This window comes from Festucalex cinctus, chromosome 18, assembly GCF_051991245.1.
Source record: "Festucalex cinctus isolate MCC-2025b chromosome 18, RoL_Fcin_1.0, whole genome shotgun sequence".
In the NCBI taxonomy this organism is placed as follows: domain Eukaryota; kingdom Metazoa; phylum Chordata; class Actinopteri; order Syngnathiformes; family Syngnathidae; genus Festucalex; species Festucalex cinctus.
Window position 1 is genome coordinate 1932261 of NC_135428.1, and position 17495 is coordinate 1949755.

General features: G+C 39.2%; 1 protein-coding gene across 3 annotated transcripts; it reads left to right on the forward strand.

Annotated features, from left to right (window-relative positions):
* Positions 1–181: 181 nt before the first annotated feature.
* Positions 182–16593, forward strand: prdm15 (PR domain containing 15). 3 transcript variants are annotated; one of them, XM_077504694.1, is made up of 25 exons: positions 184–262; positions 777–816; positions 929–1022; positions 1792–1945; positions 2023–2175; positions 2247–2352; positions 2534–2590; positions 4026–4223; positions 5370–5576; positions 5666–5760; positions 6272–6359; positions 6437–6604; positions 7816–7910; positions 7994–8125; positions 8846–8995; positions 9079–9242; positions 9978–10057; positions 11337–11456; positions 11534–11665; positions 11734–11817; positions 12782–12957; positions 13057–13137; positions 13253–13474; positions 14529–15117; positions 16518–16593. In XM_077504694.1, exons 2-24 carry the CDS (start codon positions 786–788, stop codon positions 15069–15071), a joined length of 3330 nt encoding a protein of 1109 aa, XP_077360820.1. In that variant the 5' UTR covers positions 184–262; positions 777–785; the 3' UTR covers positions 15072–15117; positions 16518–16593. The 3 variants fall into 3 exon arrangements, with proteins under 3 accessions (XP_077360822.1, XP_077360820.1, XP_077360821.1); XM_077504696.1 differs by lacking the exon at positions 16518–16593 and having other exon boundaries at positions 182–262; positions 14529–15460; XM_077504695.1 differs by lacking the exons at positions 184–262; positions 777–816; positions 929–1022; positions 16518–16593 and having other exon boundaries at positions 1836–1967; positions 2035–2175; positions 14529–15460.
* Positions 16594–17495: the final 902 nt, after the last annotated feature.

Genomic DNA, 17495 nt, shown 5'->3' on the forward strand with positions numbered 1-17495 from the left:
TTTTTTAAAAAAGTATATATTTTAATTAAAAGCCATTTATTAAATTTAATCTAAAAGAACAATTAAAATTGTACTGCTACGAGAAACAAAACGACGTGAACATTGGCGAAATGAACGTGCGATGGCGCCATCTTCATAAAGTCAAATTTGCCTACAACTCCCACAATGCACCAAGCGTCTCATTTCCGGTCCTGCGCCGTTTCTGGAGCGGATTGGAACCCGGAGTCAGGATTCGATAAATGAAGTGTCTTTTGCAGGAAAGGTAAGATATTTCACCACCAATGGACGTCGGACACCCGCAAATTCTCGCCACGGTTGAGTAGAAAATGCGTAGCGGGTTTGTTTCGTTCGCCGCGAGTTCCCCTTTGCCGCCTTCATTGCTGTTTGCTGGACGCGGAGGCACCGCGAACTCCGGTTTGGCGCTCTGCGTCTCCCGTCCATCCGCCATGCCGACTGTTCTTTGTTACATTTTGTGTTCGAGACCAGACGCTCAGATCGGAGTTAAAACCCGGCTACGCTTTGGGAGCGCCTGAAATCCCGGATCTACTCGGACCGCTCACGTTCACACGTTGCCTCCTCCAACTATGTTGGCCTGGTTCATGTTGCCACAAGACTGTTTTGTTTGCGCATTCGATACGCAAACCGCATAAAATGTATCTGCACACGCACCATTTCATTTTTATCAGTCTGTTTTTTTTCTCTCTCTCTTTTTCCGAACACTGTCAACTCTTTGGCTTCCTACTTGTGACAACCTTCCCTCTTATTTGTTGAATTAGGTTTATAAAATGGCAGCTCAGATTCCAGATGAGTGCATCTGTGAGTATGGATCCCCCCCTCCTCAAAATGCGTATAAGTGTCACAATTGAAGTGTGGCACTGTGTGTATATTGTGTCATGACTCATGACAGTATGAATGTATGAATGTACAGGGTGTGAGGACTGTGGGCAGTACCATGACTCCGAGTGTCCTGAATTAGGACCCCTGGTGACCGTCCAGGACTCTTTTGTCCTCAGTCGGGCCCGGTGAGCGTGCACCTGATTGTACTTTTGTTCTATTAATTATTTGAGGTTTGCATCGTTTAAAAAAAAAAAAAAAAAAAAAAAGTCCAAGTGTGAACTGACCTCTGACCTCACATCTAAACATCTGAATGCTCAGGTTCTAAATCTACTCTATTATATTATAGGCTGAATGTTGAATTTAACTAATAATGTTGACATTTTATTTTTGCATCTTATGAGAAATTTGTATCAAAGAAGTACTTTTAAAATGATGGCTATGCTCAGTTAAGGAGTGTGTTTTTTTTTGTTTTTTTTTTGTTATTGGTGAGTCCATTTTTAAGATGATTTTATTTTTAAAATAATTATTATCACGCAGTCCTGTTAAAAGTACGTACATCATATTAAAGTGAGCTTGAACCCCCTACACCACCGAGCGAATGCTCCCCGCGCACACTCTGCCAATAAGGAGCGCCGCTGCCCCCTAATGTAGTGGAGGTGCAATTGCACTTTATTCTAGGACTGTAAAAAAAAAAAACTCAAAATAAAAAAGCATGTTCCCCGAGGTCAAGCGCGCCCCCCTAACGCAATATTAACCAGAATTTAGACTAGTGGGGCTGCATGGAACATATTTTTTGTTAAGAATTTTTTGGGGGGGTTGACTTCCCGTTTAACAATCCCAAACAAGCAAATGACAACACTACCTGCTATATCAAAACTACGTTTCTAGCAATATTTTTGATTCATGTCTTGTACAATTAAAAAACAAACGTACTCTCCTCCCATCCCGTTTCAGCTCCTCCATTCCGAATAGCCTTGAGATCAGGCCGCTGGCAGAAGGCGGCGAGGGCGTTTTCGTCCAGCGCCGGCTGGTCAAGAGGACTCGTTTTGGGCCCTTCGAGGCTAAGCGGGTTCCTGTTTTGGACAAGGAAGGAGTCTTTCCCTTGAAAGTGCGGTCGAGCGCTCCCCGAGGTATTTTCCGTTTTGCGACGCCGGTCTACATGCCCCTCCCCCTCCGATAAAGCAGATCTTCCGGAAGGATGGCGTGGCGGTGTGTTTTGACTGCGGCAGCGAAGATGACTGCAACTGGATGATGCTGGTGCGGCCGGCCACCGATCACCGGCACCAGAATCTGACCGCTTACCAGCAGGACGACGAGGTGTTCTTCAACACATCCCAGGTTTGTGCATCGCCGCATCGGAGTTGATTTGCGTATTTGCAGCTCGTCCTTTCGGGCCGTTTGTCGAGCAGGATGTGCTGCCAGGAGCTGAGCTGAGGGTCTGGTATGGAGCGTTCTATGCCAAAAAGATGGAGAAGCCCACGCTCCAGCTTCCAGTTCTGCCGCTGCCGCCTCGAGGTTCATAATATTGTAACGATGACGCGTTATCCTATATTTTTATTTTTTTTAATTTATTTTTATTTATTTTTTTTATTTATTTATTTTTTTTTATTTTTTTTTATTTTATTTTTTTTAAGACGCGTTATCCTATATAATAACCAGGTAGTTGTATTTGATTATCGTTTTGTATCAAAAACAGAGACTTCTGCGAAAAGCAGCTCCTCTCCACCCCCTGTGGCGAAAGACAAAAATGCAGGTAAGCAATTCAAACTATTCTAGTATTGTATCTACTATTCTCGCTCGATATTAGTGGTAATTTCATCCGGCATTTTTAAATTTAGTCTCAGTTTTAGTCCAGTTTCAATCAAGCTTGTTAGTTTTTTTTATCATAGTATTATAATATTTTTATTTATACCATTTTTAGTCGACAATTACGTCGTATTATACGGCCACGTACAAATCAATCAATAAATAAATATATATCCATCCATCCATTTTCTTGACCGCTTATTCCTCACAAGGGTCGCGGGGGCTGCTGGCGCCTATCTCAGCTGGCTCTGGGCAGTAGGCAGGGGGACACCCTGGACTGGTTGCCAACCAATCGCAGGGCACAATAAATATATATATATATATATATATATATATATATATATATATATTTTTAGAGGGCGGGGTCAATATAATGAGAAAAAAAGTGTCAAATTTGCCACTTTTTAATATGACGAGAAAAAAAAGTGGCAAATTTGCCATTTTTTAATATGACGAGAAAAAAAAGGGGCAAATTTGCCACTTTTTTTCGTCATATTGCCCCAGCCCTCTAAAAAAAAAAATATATATATATTTGTACGTGGCCCTAATACGCCGTCATAGACTCTAAATTGAGCATTTTAGTCCAAGAAAACCTAATTTTATTCGTCTTGTTCTAGTCAACAAAAACTGTTAACGTTATTATTGTTAGTTTATTATTTATCATTATTAGTTAGTGGTCGGATTAACTTTTTTTTTTTTTTTTTTTTTTTTTACAGAAACAAATAATTTTCAACCTGTTTTTGCTCATGAACTAAAATATCCATAGATTTGAGTCCAGTTTTTATGACGTGAAGTACATTTTCGTCTTGTCTTCATTTAGACCCAGTTATTGTTTAATAATTGAAGGTTTTAGCCCAGTGAAAAATGTGCATTGACGAAATTATTTTGGTTTCGTTTCCGTTGATGAAATTAACACTACTCTATCTGAAAATGAATACTGTGAAACACTGTAATAACTTCCTGTAGTGTAAAGACAGGGCTTGTTCTCATAAAGCCAATCCTTCCAAAATTATAGATGCGGTTATATAATAACACTTTTACTGTGTTCCAAAGGGTGCTTTGAAGTCCTTGACTTATAATAATAGAGCCAGTAGTTGAAGCAACTGCGTTTTGAATGATTGAATTACTATTTAGTCATTGGATAGTAGTCGGTTTATTTGCCAGGCTTCTGTACAGATGGTGATTGTGAGTTCAGGTCCCATCCAGTGGTGGCGTGAGTGTGAAATGGTTAGCTTGCGGTTTCCTTAAAAAGATGAGCTCACAAGTGGTGCAGAGGAACGGCTCTCTTTTTCTTTTCTTTTTTTTAATATATAATAACTATTCTGTTTGTAATCACTCCATCTACTGTCGTTTGCTTTCTCTGCACGCATCTGACGTGCCAGATGCTGTCAGGAAGGCGGTGGCCAATGCGGAGATTCCGGAAGCCTCCCTGCCACCAAAGGAGGAGACGATAGCGGGATCCGGCGGGGAGCTTCACTCCCCAGCTGCTCAGCCTCCGGTGAAAAGGGGGCTCGCTCGTGGTGGAAGGAGGCCCAAGGGCCGCAGGCCGCGACCTGCGGCGGTCGCGAGCAGGAGCAAAGGTGAGGAAAAACCGATATTAGAGTCTGGCGGTATAAATAACTGTGAGCAAAAATTTGGGGAGGGGGATCACTGTTGGGGATGTAACGTTATCATAATATGAAGGTTACAATATGCACAATATTGTGGGGAGGTTGGCAATGTATAAAAAAAAAGGTCACAATATTGTAAAAAAAAAAAAAAAAAAAAGCTCATACAATATAGCAATGAATATAAACCAAACACTTATTGAAGAACGTGCTAACGTACGCACACGTTGAGTTCCTCCACATATCGACTGTTCACAAGCATATTACGTTCCCTTTCATCTGACGATTAGCGTGGATTTTAAACATAGGAGGGCCAAAACATCCCTTAAGAAAATTAAACGTCAGTTTTCACAAATCTATTTAAAGTTCTAAGTAATTTAGCTTTTTTTTTTCTACATGGCCCTGGTTGATCTCCTTTGCTCTGCTGCCACCTGCTGGCCGTGTGTGTAATAACTACCATTTCTGCAACCGTTCTTTGCAGTTGAGAGGCTGCATCAAAGCCTTCTGTATGCTCTAGCATAAAAAAACAAAAAAAAACGTATAAATACGTCTTTGGGACACTTACTGCCAGTCATTATAGAAATTTTTTACATTTCCAATACTCACGTGATATTCCATTCAATAATTATATATAAACCGAATCTACCAAATAACAGAATAGACTCCCTACTTTTTGTCCCGTCCCGTTCTTTTATAATTGACAGCAGAAAAATGTAGGTTTGCCAAAATACAGCCATTTCTCCCATGGACTCTGAAACTGTGTTTATTTCCTATAAAATGGGGCAATGATGTCATCTACCGGTGGTTGGGCATCAGTAAAGTTGTTTCCAAGTTTGATATTTACAGTGGAGCATGCTCAGATTCGCCCCCATTTAGCACCGCTCTAAAAAATACAATTGACAAGTATACTTGTCAAAGGCAGTGAATGAGTTAAAAGATAAAAAAAACAACGTATTTACACGTTATTGGGAGCAAATGAGGGGTCGATGTGCTCAATTCTTCTTCCACCAAATTGCAATATTAGTCAGTTAACTTGTAATTATGTGAAAAATGTATTGAGTCTGGCGAATTGACAGGACAGACGTCTGCATAACATTTCCTCCTCGCGCGTGTGTGCAGACGTGAAGCCGCCCGTGGCGGGCACCGAGCCGCTTCCGCCCGAGTCGCCAGCCGCTCCCGAGAGAAGCCGTCCTCCCGGCGCGCCGGACGCCGGAGTTGCGCACAAGAGACACAAGAGCCGAGAGCACAAGCGGGTGTACCGCTGCTCCCTGTGCAACAAGATCTTCCAGAACAGCAGCAACCTGAACCGACATATCCGATCGCACGGTACCGGGACAGTTGGACTCCGACTTTGATGACAGTGTCGAGTCTTTTAGCCATTTTTTTTTTTGTCTCTTCATATTTCATCTCTCCAGGTGATAAACTGTTCAAGTGTGACGAGTGTGACAAGTTGTTTAGTCGAAAGGAGAGCCTGAAGCAGCACATCTCCTACAAGCACAGTAAAAATGAGGTGGGTAATGATTAGGGGTGTTAAAAAAAAAAAAAAAATCGATTCGGCGATATATCGCGATTCTCGAATCGATTCAATAATCGTCAGAATCGATTTTTTTTTTTTTTTTTTTTTTTTTTTTAGGATTCACACCTTGAGCATGGAAGAATGTTATATGAACGGAACATTAAGCCTTAATATTTTATTTTAATGCTGTTCAAACATGAAACAGATTACAACCTCTATAAGACTGAAATTTCAGATAAATAAATAATACATTTTCATATAAATCTTACACTCTACAAGCTTACTGATTAGTTTTTTCTAAATTTGAATGAAAAAAATCGCAACAATCGACTTATAAATTCGTATCGGGATTAATCGGTATCGAATCGAATCGTGATACGAATCGAATCGTCAGGTACTAGGCAATTCACACCCCTAGTAATGATGCAGAAATATTTCAGGGGGATAATTCGCTTCTCTGTCCTAACCTGCAATTTTATAAATTTTTTGTGTGTGCGTCTAACAGCCTGACCAAGAATACAAATATAAATGCAACACTTGTGACAAATCCTTCCGCCTGGAAAATGCCCTACAATTCCACAACTGTCGGACAGGTCGGGATCTTCTTTTCTTTTTGTTAGATTATTAAACATTGCAAACGAAATGATATTATGGTCTTCTTTTCATCCAGACGACAAGACGTTCCAGTGCGATATCTGCTCCCGCTTCTTCTCCACCAACAGCAACCTGTCCAAGCACAAGAAGAAGCACGGCGAGAAGCTCTACTCGTGTGAAATCTGCAGCAAGATGTTCTACCGCAAAGACGCCATGCAGGAGCACCACAGGAGGCACGGCGTCGGTGAGATTTTGGAATGGATGGAGATTTTTCATTCTCAAAAGGGGGAAACGTTCGACAAAGTTGTTTCGACGCGCGAGCTCGCACGTGCGCTGTTGTGAGTCACCCAAGAAATTCCTATTGTTGTCTAAAAGGTCCAGTGTAAGCTTCAGGATTTTTCTTCGCCCAATTTAACTCATTTGCTCCCAATAACGTGTAAATACGTTTAAAAAAAAAAAAATGTTTTAAGTGTCCCAAAGACGTATTCATACGTTTTGTTTTGTTTTTGTTTTGTTTTTTTTATGCTAGAGCATACAAATACAATACTTTGATGCAGCCTCTCAACTGCAAAGAACGGTTGCAGAAATGGTAGTTATTACACAAACGGCCAGCAGGTGGCAGCACATCAAATTAGATCAACCAGGGCCATGTAGAATAAAAGCTCAATTACTTATAATTTTAAATAGATTTGTGAAAACTGATTAAACTTAGCTCTCTTCTAATGCTAATTGCTGCAAAACGGAAACAGAAAGAAACAAAAAAATGTTTTCCTGTTGAAAGAAGAGACTTTAATCTTTCTTTTGATAGGTTCCATGTTTTTATAGCAATAGAACACAATATTCTGTGGGCCTTGCAAAATCAGTCAAAATCCAGTAAAACAGCCGGGAGCGAACGGGATTGCGAAATGTGAAAATGGCGGCGAGTGAATGAGTTAAAGGTACAGTGTGTAGTAAGTGGCCACTAGACGTCACTATAGAATAAAATGCAGCCGTAGCGCATGCATTTAGAATCACACAAGCTACAGAGGTTCCCGCTGTGTGAAGGGATTTTCGGCTCTTTTTGCGGAGATCCGGTTCATTTGGTTCGGCTCAGAGAAAAGAGCCGGATCTTTTTGGCTCTCAAACGGCTCTTTTGACTTTAGCTTTTCACTCCTTACACCCCTTCGGTTTGTTTGTTAGCGCCGGTTTGAATTTTGATTCACTACTGCCACCTGTGGCCGAAGAATGGAACTGCATTTTCCCTTCTTCACGTACACATGACATGAGGGCAAGGAAATTCGAACCAGAATCTGTCTGAAAAACGATTGGCCAGAAGCTTGCAGGAGTTCCTATTACGAGCAGCTGAGGTGTAATTGAAAAAAAAAATGTTTCAGGCAAACAAAAAGGCTATTGTAAAAATATTTTTATCAAAAAGAAGCTTTTATGTCCATCTAACATACGATTCCATTTCAACAGGACCAAAGCACATGAAGAAAGAAGAGTTGGAGACCAATGGAGAAGAAGCCACCAAGTACAGAAAGGAACCGTCGCCATGTCCCATCTGTGGCAAGGCGAGCGAGCCGTCTTCCTGCTCGTCCGGCAACCCGCGCACGATCGCGCGGGTGTTGACCGTTCGTCTCACGCGTGTGAACAGGTGTTCTCCTGCCGCAGCAACATGAACAAACATCTGCTCACACACGGCGACAAGAAGTACATCTGCGAGATCTGCGGCCGCAAGTTCTTCCGAGTGGACGTGCTTCGCGACCACATTCACGTTCACTTCAAGGTCAGGCAACGATCGATCGGCCATTTTCGGCCTCATTTTTAATTGGTTAGATTAAAAAAAAGCCACATTGGTTGCTTTTTTTTTTTTTTTTGGATTAGGAAGATTATTTTGCACGGTCGTACGTCTTCACTCAAGTCCAGTTGGAGAGATCTATCTGTAAAGATTGATCGAATTTGTATTTATTTATTTTATTATTATTATTATTTTTATTATTATTAATTCAATTATTATCTGTTCTTATTGCTATTGGAAATGTAAATTTCCCAGAGGGAGCCATCCCAAAGGGATCAATAAAGTCAAATCTAAGTCTAAGATGTGTTCAGTTCTGAACAAAACTGAGAAAGAAAAAAAAAAAGATCAAAACATTAAATTTAAAATAATTATTAACGGTCTTCAAACCAATCTGATTGACTGTCGTGGATGATATTTAGCATTTTGATTATATTATATTTTATGCTCTAGCATAAAACGCATAAAAAGAAAAACGTATAAATACGTCTTTGGGACACTTAAAACATTTTGAATGGAACATATTTAACAGTATTGTAGCACTTATCATAAGAAGAACACCCTCTAGCAATATTTCATTGTTGTTCAAACTGTAAATTAACATCCCAAAATAAATTACATTTCCCACCATTGCAGATAGAAACGAGTGTTTTGTGACTGTATCGACCCCAGGTTCTCCATTACCAAAAAAAAAAAAGAATTTTGTTTCAGGATATAGCCTTAATGGATGAGCAGATGAGGGAGGACTTCATCAAAAAGATCGGCATTTCAGCAGGCGACAGCGACGAAAAGGACGAAGACGACGACGACGACGACGACGACGACCCCGAGCGCCACAAGTACAACTGCAAGAAATGTCAGGTCAGCTCGGCCGGACGTCATCAAAACCGTCGACGCGATCCCGTCGCAAATGTTTTGTTCTGTTTTTGTCCCTGTGCCCGCAGACGTCGTTCGCCAAGGGCCGAGATTACATGAAGCACATCACCGAGCAGCACAAAGAACGCGGCTTCGGCTGCGCCATCTGCAACCGGCGCTTTGCGCTCAAGGCCACGTACAACGCGCACCTGGTCATCCACAGGGAGCAGCTGCCCGACCCCTTTGTGCAAAGGTAAGGAACGCGTTGTTTCCAAATTAGATTGGATTGACGCTAGGCCTGAACAAGCAATCAAATTCAAACCTAGTAGAATGCAATTTTCAAATCGGAAAGGCTGTAATTTAGAAAAAAAAAAAGTTGGTGCACTTCATTTTTTTTATATAAATATATATACAAGGCTCGCAATAACAGATTTAACATCACACGTCACACAAACCATGCAAATTTTTAAGCTAACTGCTAGGGATGTAACGATATCCAAACATCACGATACGGTAATTATCACGATATTGTGGGTGCGTATAAAAGGTCACAATATTGTTAAAATTGTTTAAACAAATAAATAAATGAGCTCATACAAAAAACAACAACACAATATTGATTTTGTACATTACAGCAATGAAAATATAAATATTATATATATACAAAATATAATATATATTGAGGCACTAATACAAGAATTACAATAAATTGATACATTTTTATTAATAATAAAATTCATGAATTAATTAATTAATAAAATAATAATTTATTCAATTAAATAAGAAATTAATACATACAATTAATAGACTTCCTCCACATATTGACTCTGTTCACAAGCATATTAGGTTCCCCTTCATCTGACCACTATCGTGGATTTTAAACAGAGAAGGGCCAAAAGATGCCTTGTGAAAATTAAACAAGCCGTGATTTGAAAATGACACCAAAACATTGAACAATTTGATGTGCTAATCTCCACCTCTCCTGAAGGTACATCCATCCCTGTGAGATTTGTGGCCGAATCTTCAACAGTATCGGCAACCTGGAGAGGCACAAGATCATCCACACTGGTGAGATCATGCAAATGTTCCTACACTTGCATTTTTTCAACGAGTACAGCTGTCAATTCTTTCATGCATTTATTTAAATTTCCACTTTAGAAAAATAGGATTCTAACAATGGGAACTCCCGACACTTTTTATTTTTAAAAAAGAAATAAAATAAAATGAAATAAAATTAAGAAATTATGTTGACATTTTGGAAAAATTTATTTATACTAAAAAACTTTATGGAACTATTAATTTGCGTAGTTTTTAATTAGAAGTGCCCTGCAATTTTTGTTAACATTTTTTTAAAGCTGTCGATTCTTTAACGCATTTATTTAAATTTCCACTTTAGAAAAATATGATTCTAACACTGGGAACTCCCGACACTTTTTATTTTTAAAAATTAAATAAAATTAAATGAAATAAAATGAAGAAATTATGTTGAAATTTTGAAAAGATGTATTTACAGTAGAAAAGTTTACAGAACTATTTTATTTGCGTAGTTTTTAATTATAAGTTCCCTGCGATTTTTTATTTTTTTTTAGAATTTTTTTTTAAACAAAGCTGTCAATTCTTTAATGCATTTATTTAAATTTCCACTTTAGAAAAATAGGATTCTAACACTGGGAACTCCCGACACTTTTTATTTTTAAAAATTTAATAAAATGAAATAAAATGAAGAAATTATGTTGAAATTTTGAAAAGATGTATTTACAGTAGAAAAGTTTACAGAACTATTTTATTTGCGTAGTTTTTAATTATAAGTTCCCTGCGATTTTTTTTTTTTTATATAATTTTTTTTTTTAAACAAAGCTGTCAATTCTTTAATGCATTTATTTAAATTTCCACTTTAGAAAAATATGATTCTAACAATGGGAACTCCCGACACTTTTTATTTTTAAAAATTAAATAAAATAAAATGAAATAAAATGAAGAAATTATGTTGAAATTTTGAAAAGATGTATTTACAGTTGAAAAGTTTACAGAACTATTTATTTGCGTAGTTTTTAATTATAAGTTCCCTGCGATTTTTTTTTATATATATATATTTTTTAAACAAAGCTGTCAATTCTTTATATGTTTAAAATTATTATTATTATTTAATTTTTTTTTTTAAATCTTGATGCCTAATATTTTCTCTTTTACCGCAAATAATAATAATAATAATAATAATCGGTCTCCTTGACTTACGTACTAATAATCGTCAGTGCTGTCACTATCGAATATTTTAATAACAATAACAAATACTATGTGATGACGAATGTAAATCCGATTGACTCGAAGAGGGTTGCGCTTCCCGCAGGCGTGAAGAGCCACTGCTGCGACAAGTGTGGCAAGTCGTTTGCGCGGAAGGACATGCTGAAGGAGCACCTGCGCGTCCACGACGACATCCGAGACTTTCTGTGCGCCGAGTGCGGCAAAGGTCAGCTTCCGCTTACCTCGGATTGTTGGGACGCGACGGAACCAAACCTGCTGTCGTGTCGTGTGCCCCCCGCGCAGGCATGAAGACCAAACATGCCCTCAGGCACCACATGAAGTTACACAAGGGCATCAAAGAGTACGAATGTAAAGAGTGCAACCGCAAGTTCGCCCAGAAAGTCAACATGCTCAAACACTACAAGAGACATACGGGTGAGTTTTATTGCTGTGAAAGTTAAAAATGAGCCGTTTTGATCGTATCCTGTTTTTGTCCCGTAAAGGTATAAAGGACTTCATGTGTGAGCTGTGCGGCAAGACGTTCAGTGAAAGAACGACTCTCGAGACACACAAACTCATTCATACAGGCAAGTCTCTTGCGTAATAGTTGATCTTGGTTGGTGCGTATGGCTCATTAAAAAAAAAAAAGGCTAAATAATGTTTATCATTTTTCCAGCTCTGTTTTAAAGGGATACTTGACGCATTGAACCATTTTCAGCGGTGAAAAGTTCATATTTTGTCCAGAATTAACTCATTCACTCGCCGCCATTTTCACAGAAGCTCCCGGCTGTTTTACTGGATTTTGACTGATTTTGCAAGGCCCACAAAATATTGTGTTCTATTGCTATAAAAGCATGGAACATATCAAAAGGAAATATTAAAGTCTCTTCTTTCATCATGAGAAAAAGTATGTTTCTATCTGTTTCCGTTTTGCAGCAATTAGCATTAGAAGAGTGCTACGTTTCATCAGTTTTCACAAATTTATTTAAAATTGTAAGTAATTGAGCTTTTTTTCAAGATGGCCCTGGTTGATCTCCTTTGCTCTGCTGCCACCTGCTGGCCGTTTGTGTAATAACTACCATTTCTGCAACTGTTCTTTCCAGTTGAGAGGCTGCATCAAAGCCTTCTGTATGCTATAGCATAAAAAACAAACAAACAAAAAAACGTATAAATACGTCTTTGGGACACTTAGAACATAAAAAAAAAACGTATTTACACGTTATTGGGAGCAAATGAGTTAACGACCGATCATGGCTCGCCTGTTTTCTGGGGTTGGTCAGCAAACTGAGCCACAATAGTACAACTGAAGACTTTTGTGATCTTTTACCGGAGCCCCCAAGAAATGCAAAATAACCATTTCAGCTTTTATCGATGCCGTGAAATGTGTCCTGTTATCGGCCCGATACCGATATCTGCTATCTGTGCTTGCCCATCCCTTTTAAAGAAGAAGAAGAAAAAAACCCCGTTTCCAATCACTTCTGCATATCACCAGACAACTTGCGTTCTCTCACCTGAGCAATCCTTTTCCCCCGTCTTCCTTTCTCCCAACAGTGGGAAAGACCTGGACTTGCGCCACCTGCGACAAGAAATACCTGACGGAGTACATGCTGCAGAAGCACGTGCACCTGACCCACGAGAAGGTGGAGGCCCAGTCGTGTCAACTGTGCGGCACCAAAGTTTCCACGCGGGCCTCCATGAACCGACACCTGCGGCGCAAACACCCCGAGGCCAGCAGACTCGCCGCTTTGTTTTCTTTTCTTTTGTCGTGCAATCACGACACATGATCAACCTGTTTTGTTGATTGCCCCTTTTCTTTGTGTTTCAAGATTGTGCCTGTGAGAATTGAGGACTTTGACGACTTTCACGAATCGCCGACAATCAATGACTCGTCTGCTGGCGTTCCGCAGGTTTGCTTGGAGCAATTTTTAGTTATTTTTTTATTTCTGTCATGCGCTAAACATAGAAACACGAGTCTCATATGTGAGTGTGAAATGTCATGAATTTGCTTTCACCATCCCGTAGGCAAACCTGACGCTGGTCAAAGAGAGCCCGTCCCAGGAAAAAGCCATCCGACCGAGCCGCCAGGCCAGGAAGAAGCAAAGAGTCGCGCCCGAGCCGGAACTTTCCGGATCGGACGATTACGTCGATTTCGCAGAGCCCGGACAGAAACCGCCGCAGGAATTCCACACCGTCGTCGTTGGCGAGGAGACGGAAACCAGCTCTGCTGTGCAGAGTATCCAACAGGTACAGATTGCATATTCATTTATATCGTTTTTTTTCCATATTACATTGGAATGAGCCCTTTACTTGCGAATGCTCATAGAAAAATGCTTCTTTTAACCTTATTGGAGGTACTGAACCCCACCAGTTTCCAATGCACATTCACCGAAAACTTCTTTCTTTAACTCCCACCCCCTTTAAAAATAAATAAATAAAAATCAAGACATCGGGATAGGGCTTCCTGGTGAACAAAATGAACAGCTTGAATCCAAAAAGAGAACAAAAGTAGCCTATTGAAATGATGAAAATAATGTACATTGACCTCATTTACAAAGGACAGGTATTCAGACAATTAAAAAGCAAAGGAAATAAATTAAGTATAGTGAAGGTTTTTTTTTAACACAAGTGTAGAAAAAAAAAATATATTTTTCTGTTTTGCTGATTTTTTTTTTTTAATGTTTTCCTGAGTATTTTTTTTCTGCAGGTTTTCTGATTGTTTTTTTTCTGTTTTTTTTTCTCTTTTTTTCTGAATTTATTTTATGACAGGAAAAAAGTATTCAGTAAAACAGGGAAAGAAATATTCAGAAAAAAAAAATGTACACAAAAATTTGTCAGTAAAAACAAGAGATTTTTTCAATTGAATGCAATACGCTTCCATATTCAAGATTTAATTATTTTTTTGTTTTTGTTTTTTTTGCATGCAGCATAACAGCTAAATGCTGCTTCAACATGTTTGCTTTTCCTAGTGCTGTTTTCAAATATTCTGTCTTTAGAAAGATAATGATCAGTTTTGACTATTCAACAGTATATTAATATTGATAAAATAATCCTTAAGTACTTGATTGATTAAAAATAATTCATTAATTTTAATGAATGGATTATCATGGTTGTAATTTAAAGTTAAATTAAATCTTCTTCTTTTTTCTCCTTTTTCTTCTTTTTCTTCTTCTTTTTCATTTTTCTTCTTCTTCTTCTTCTTTTTCATTTTTCTTCTTCTTTTTCTTTTTTTTCTTTTTCTTTTTTTTCTTTTTCTTCTTCTTCTTCTTCTACTTTTTCCGCCGTCTTGCTGTCATTTCAGGTGGTGGTCCTGACTGACCCCAGCGTCCCATCCACCTCCTCCCCCAACAATTCAGCGGGGCTGAACAACATGGCGGCCACGGCCATCTCCAGCCCGCCCTCGGCCCAGTTCACCAGCCTGCAGCCGGTCGCCGTCGGGCACCTGACAGCCGGCGACCGGCCCCTGTCGCTGGACAACTCCATCCTCACCGTCACCTTCGACGCGGTCGGCGGCTCGACCATGCTCCAAAACCGGCCCGTCGACCTCGTCCCGGAGAGCGTCGGCCCGGCCGGCGGGCAGTCGGCCCAGTCGGTCGCGCACTTCATCAACCTCGCAACTCTGGTCAACCCCATGAGTCACCCGCTCGAAGCGCAGACTCTGGCCTGGAGGCCCGTCGCGGCGGCGGTGGCCGAGGGCGGACAGGTCACCCCTGTGGTTGAGGGTCCCCAGGGGGAGGTTCACGGGGTCCAGGGTCAGGGGCCCGAGGGAGGGCAGGCGGGTCAGAGTCAGCCGCCAACGCCGCAGCAGCAAAGCGGCGCCACACAGCAGATGTTCAGCTACTGATGAGGTGCTGGTCGCCTCCAGCTGTTGCCTGTACAGACACTTAGCGGTGGGTGTACATTTATATTCTATATATATATATATATATATATATATTGATTTGATCATTGTCACCCAGATGCCTCAACAGTGCCATTCAAGTGATTTTTTTTTTCTTTGTAATTATAATTCTGAAAAATCAAACCGTTACAATAGTAAATTGAGTCTTGGAGGGGGAAAAAAAGACAGAGAGAGTTCTTTTTTTTATGTTTCACCAGCCTTTTAATTTGATATGTTATTAAGATGGAAGCACTTGGACAGAATTATTTATTTTTTAATCATGTGTTAAGTGATTGTGGCTCTGATCTGCATCATTATTAAACCAAGTCTTTTGTTCTGTTGCATTATACTATGCTTTTTTTTTTGGTAATACATTGTGTCCCTTATTCTATGTTAAAGGGATACTTTACTTATTCAATCATTTTTGGCAGTCAAACATTAATATTTTGCCTATAATAAATTTGATATTTTCATCATTTTTCAGGTCCAATTAGTACCTTTAAAAACACATTTTGCAACTTGCTGCCGACTGAAAATGACATCACAAGGGCTCAGGTAACCAATCACAGCTCAGCTTGTGAATGTCACGTGACCAAACCTAGAAAACAGGTGAGCTGTGATTGGTTACCCGAGCCCTTGTGATGTCATTTTCAGTCGACAAGTTGAAAAATGTGTTTTTAAAGGTACTAATTGTAGGTGAAAAATAATGAAAGTATCAAATTATTTATAGGCAAAATATTAACTTTTTATTGCTAAAATGGGCTAAATAAGTGAAGTATCTTTTTAATTATTTTTAATGGTTTTATTTTTAGACAAGAATAATGAAATGACAATTGCTTAGTAGAACATTTTTCTCCAGTGTTTATTACAAAAAAACTATTCATCACTTTCAAATCTGCAAATTTACATCCATGCAAAAATATTAAATAAATAAATATTACATTTTTAGCTAACAATCATAAATCTTTTGTTCAGAACGACTTTCGTTACTAGTAGTAAACTAGTAATTAGCCACAGTACACGTGACAAATTATGTAAATTAGGTTGACGGCATAAATTGTCTTCTCGGATAACCAATCACATTACCAGTTCCTGTGGTGACTAGTCACAGTGGAGTGCGTAAGAAAACAAAACAAAAAATGTGTTCGAGTCCGTGATTCACACTATGAGTGCCACTAAGTAGCAACGTAAGATGGCCGCCAAGGCACTTCCGGTAGCTTCACTTCGCCCGACGGCAAGTAAGCGGCACGACAGTCCATTATGTTCTCCGTGGATTTAGAAGTCGCTCGATTTCGACAAGCGTCGATTAACGGGGACACATGACGCTAATGGAGGCTCCCTAAAAATATGAAAATGATCACGACGTGAGATGTTCTAATTTAATGCTTGTTATTATTCCTATTGTGCCAGATTTCTTCCGCTTGGTGGCAGTATCGAGCCGAGAAAAAGACAACCTCACACTTACTATGTACTGGACCGTCAGGTAAAAAAAATATATATAACTTGAGTTTATTTCAATCTTTGTGCCTCGTTGTACTTACAGACCAGTAAATCTATTTTCAAACAAGTAATGAAACACTTTTTTTTTATCACACAAGTGACAAGTGGATGAGCCTGATATACAGTGCATGATTTGTTTGTAACATCAAAGCAGATGTACGAGGAGATATGGAAAATAGAACATCTTTTGTTCGAAAGATATGATTACTGCCCCAAAGGAAGGGTGAGCTGTGACCACATTTACATTAACATGAAAGATCAGATCACACCCCACTCTACATTCTTTAGTAACAAATGTAAATGGAAGTGAAGTTTGGAATGGAATTATATATATATATATATATATATATATATATATTTATTTATTTATTTATTTATTTATATATATATATATATATATATATATATATATATATATATATATATATTTATTTATTTATATATATATTTATGGGAGTCCGTGTTAATTTATTTCTATTTTGAACACATAATCCTAGTTTCTTTCCATACATTGCTGGCACTTTTGGCCCGAGGCAATAGTGACAAAGTAACTTGATTCTCGCTGCTGCTTGTGCTTGTTTGAGCGCATTCCCGCAAACCGGGTGACTGTTATCAGATGACCCGTTATTGTTCTGCAATAGTCCCCACCTTGGGAGTTTGAGAGATGACACATTCCTAGCTTCATTCACTATAAATATACTCTCCATTTTTTTTCCCCACCAGAAATATGAGAGCATATCTGGCCCGGTTGCAGTTCAGCGGCCTCGTGGCCCTCTCATGGTGGATCCTGTCAAGCCAAGGCAAGTTTATTTGTATAGCACATTTCACACACAAGGCAACTCATTGTGGTTTAACGCAAGGAAAGGCAACACATAAGCATCAACAAAC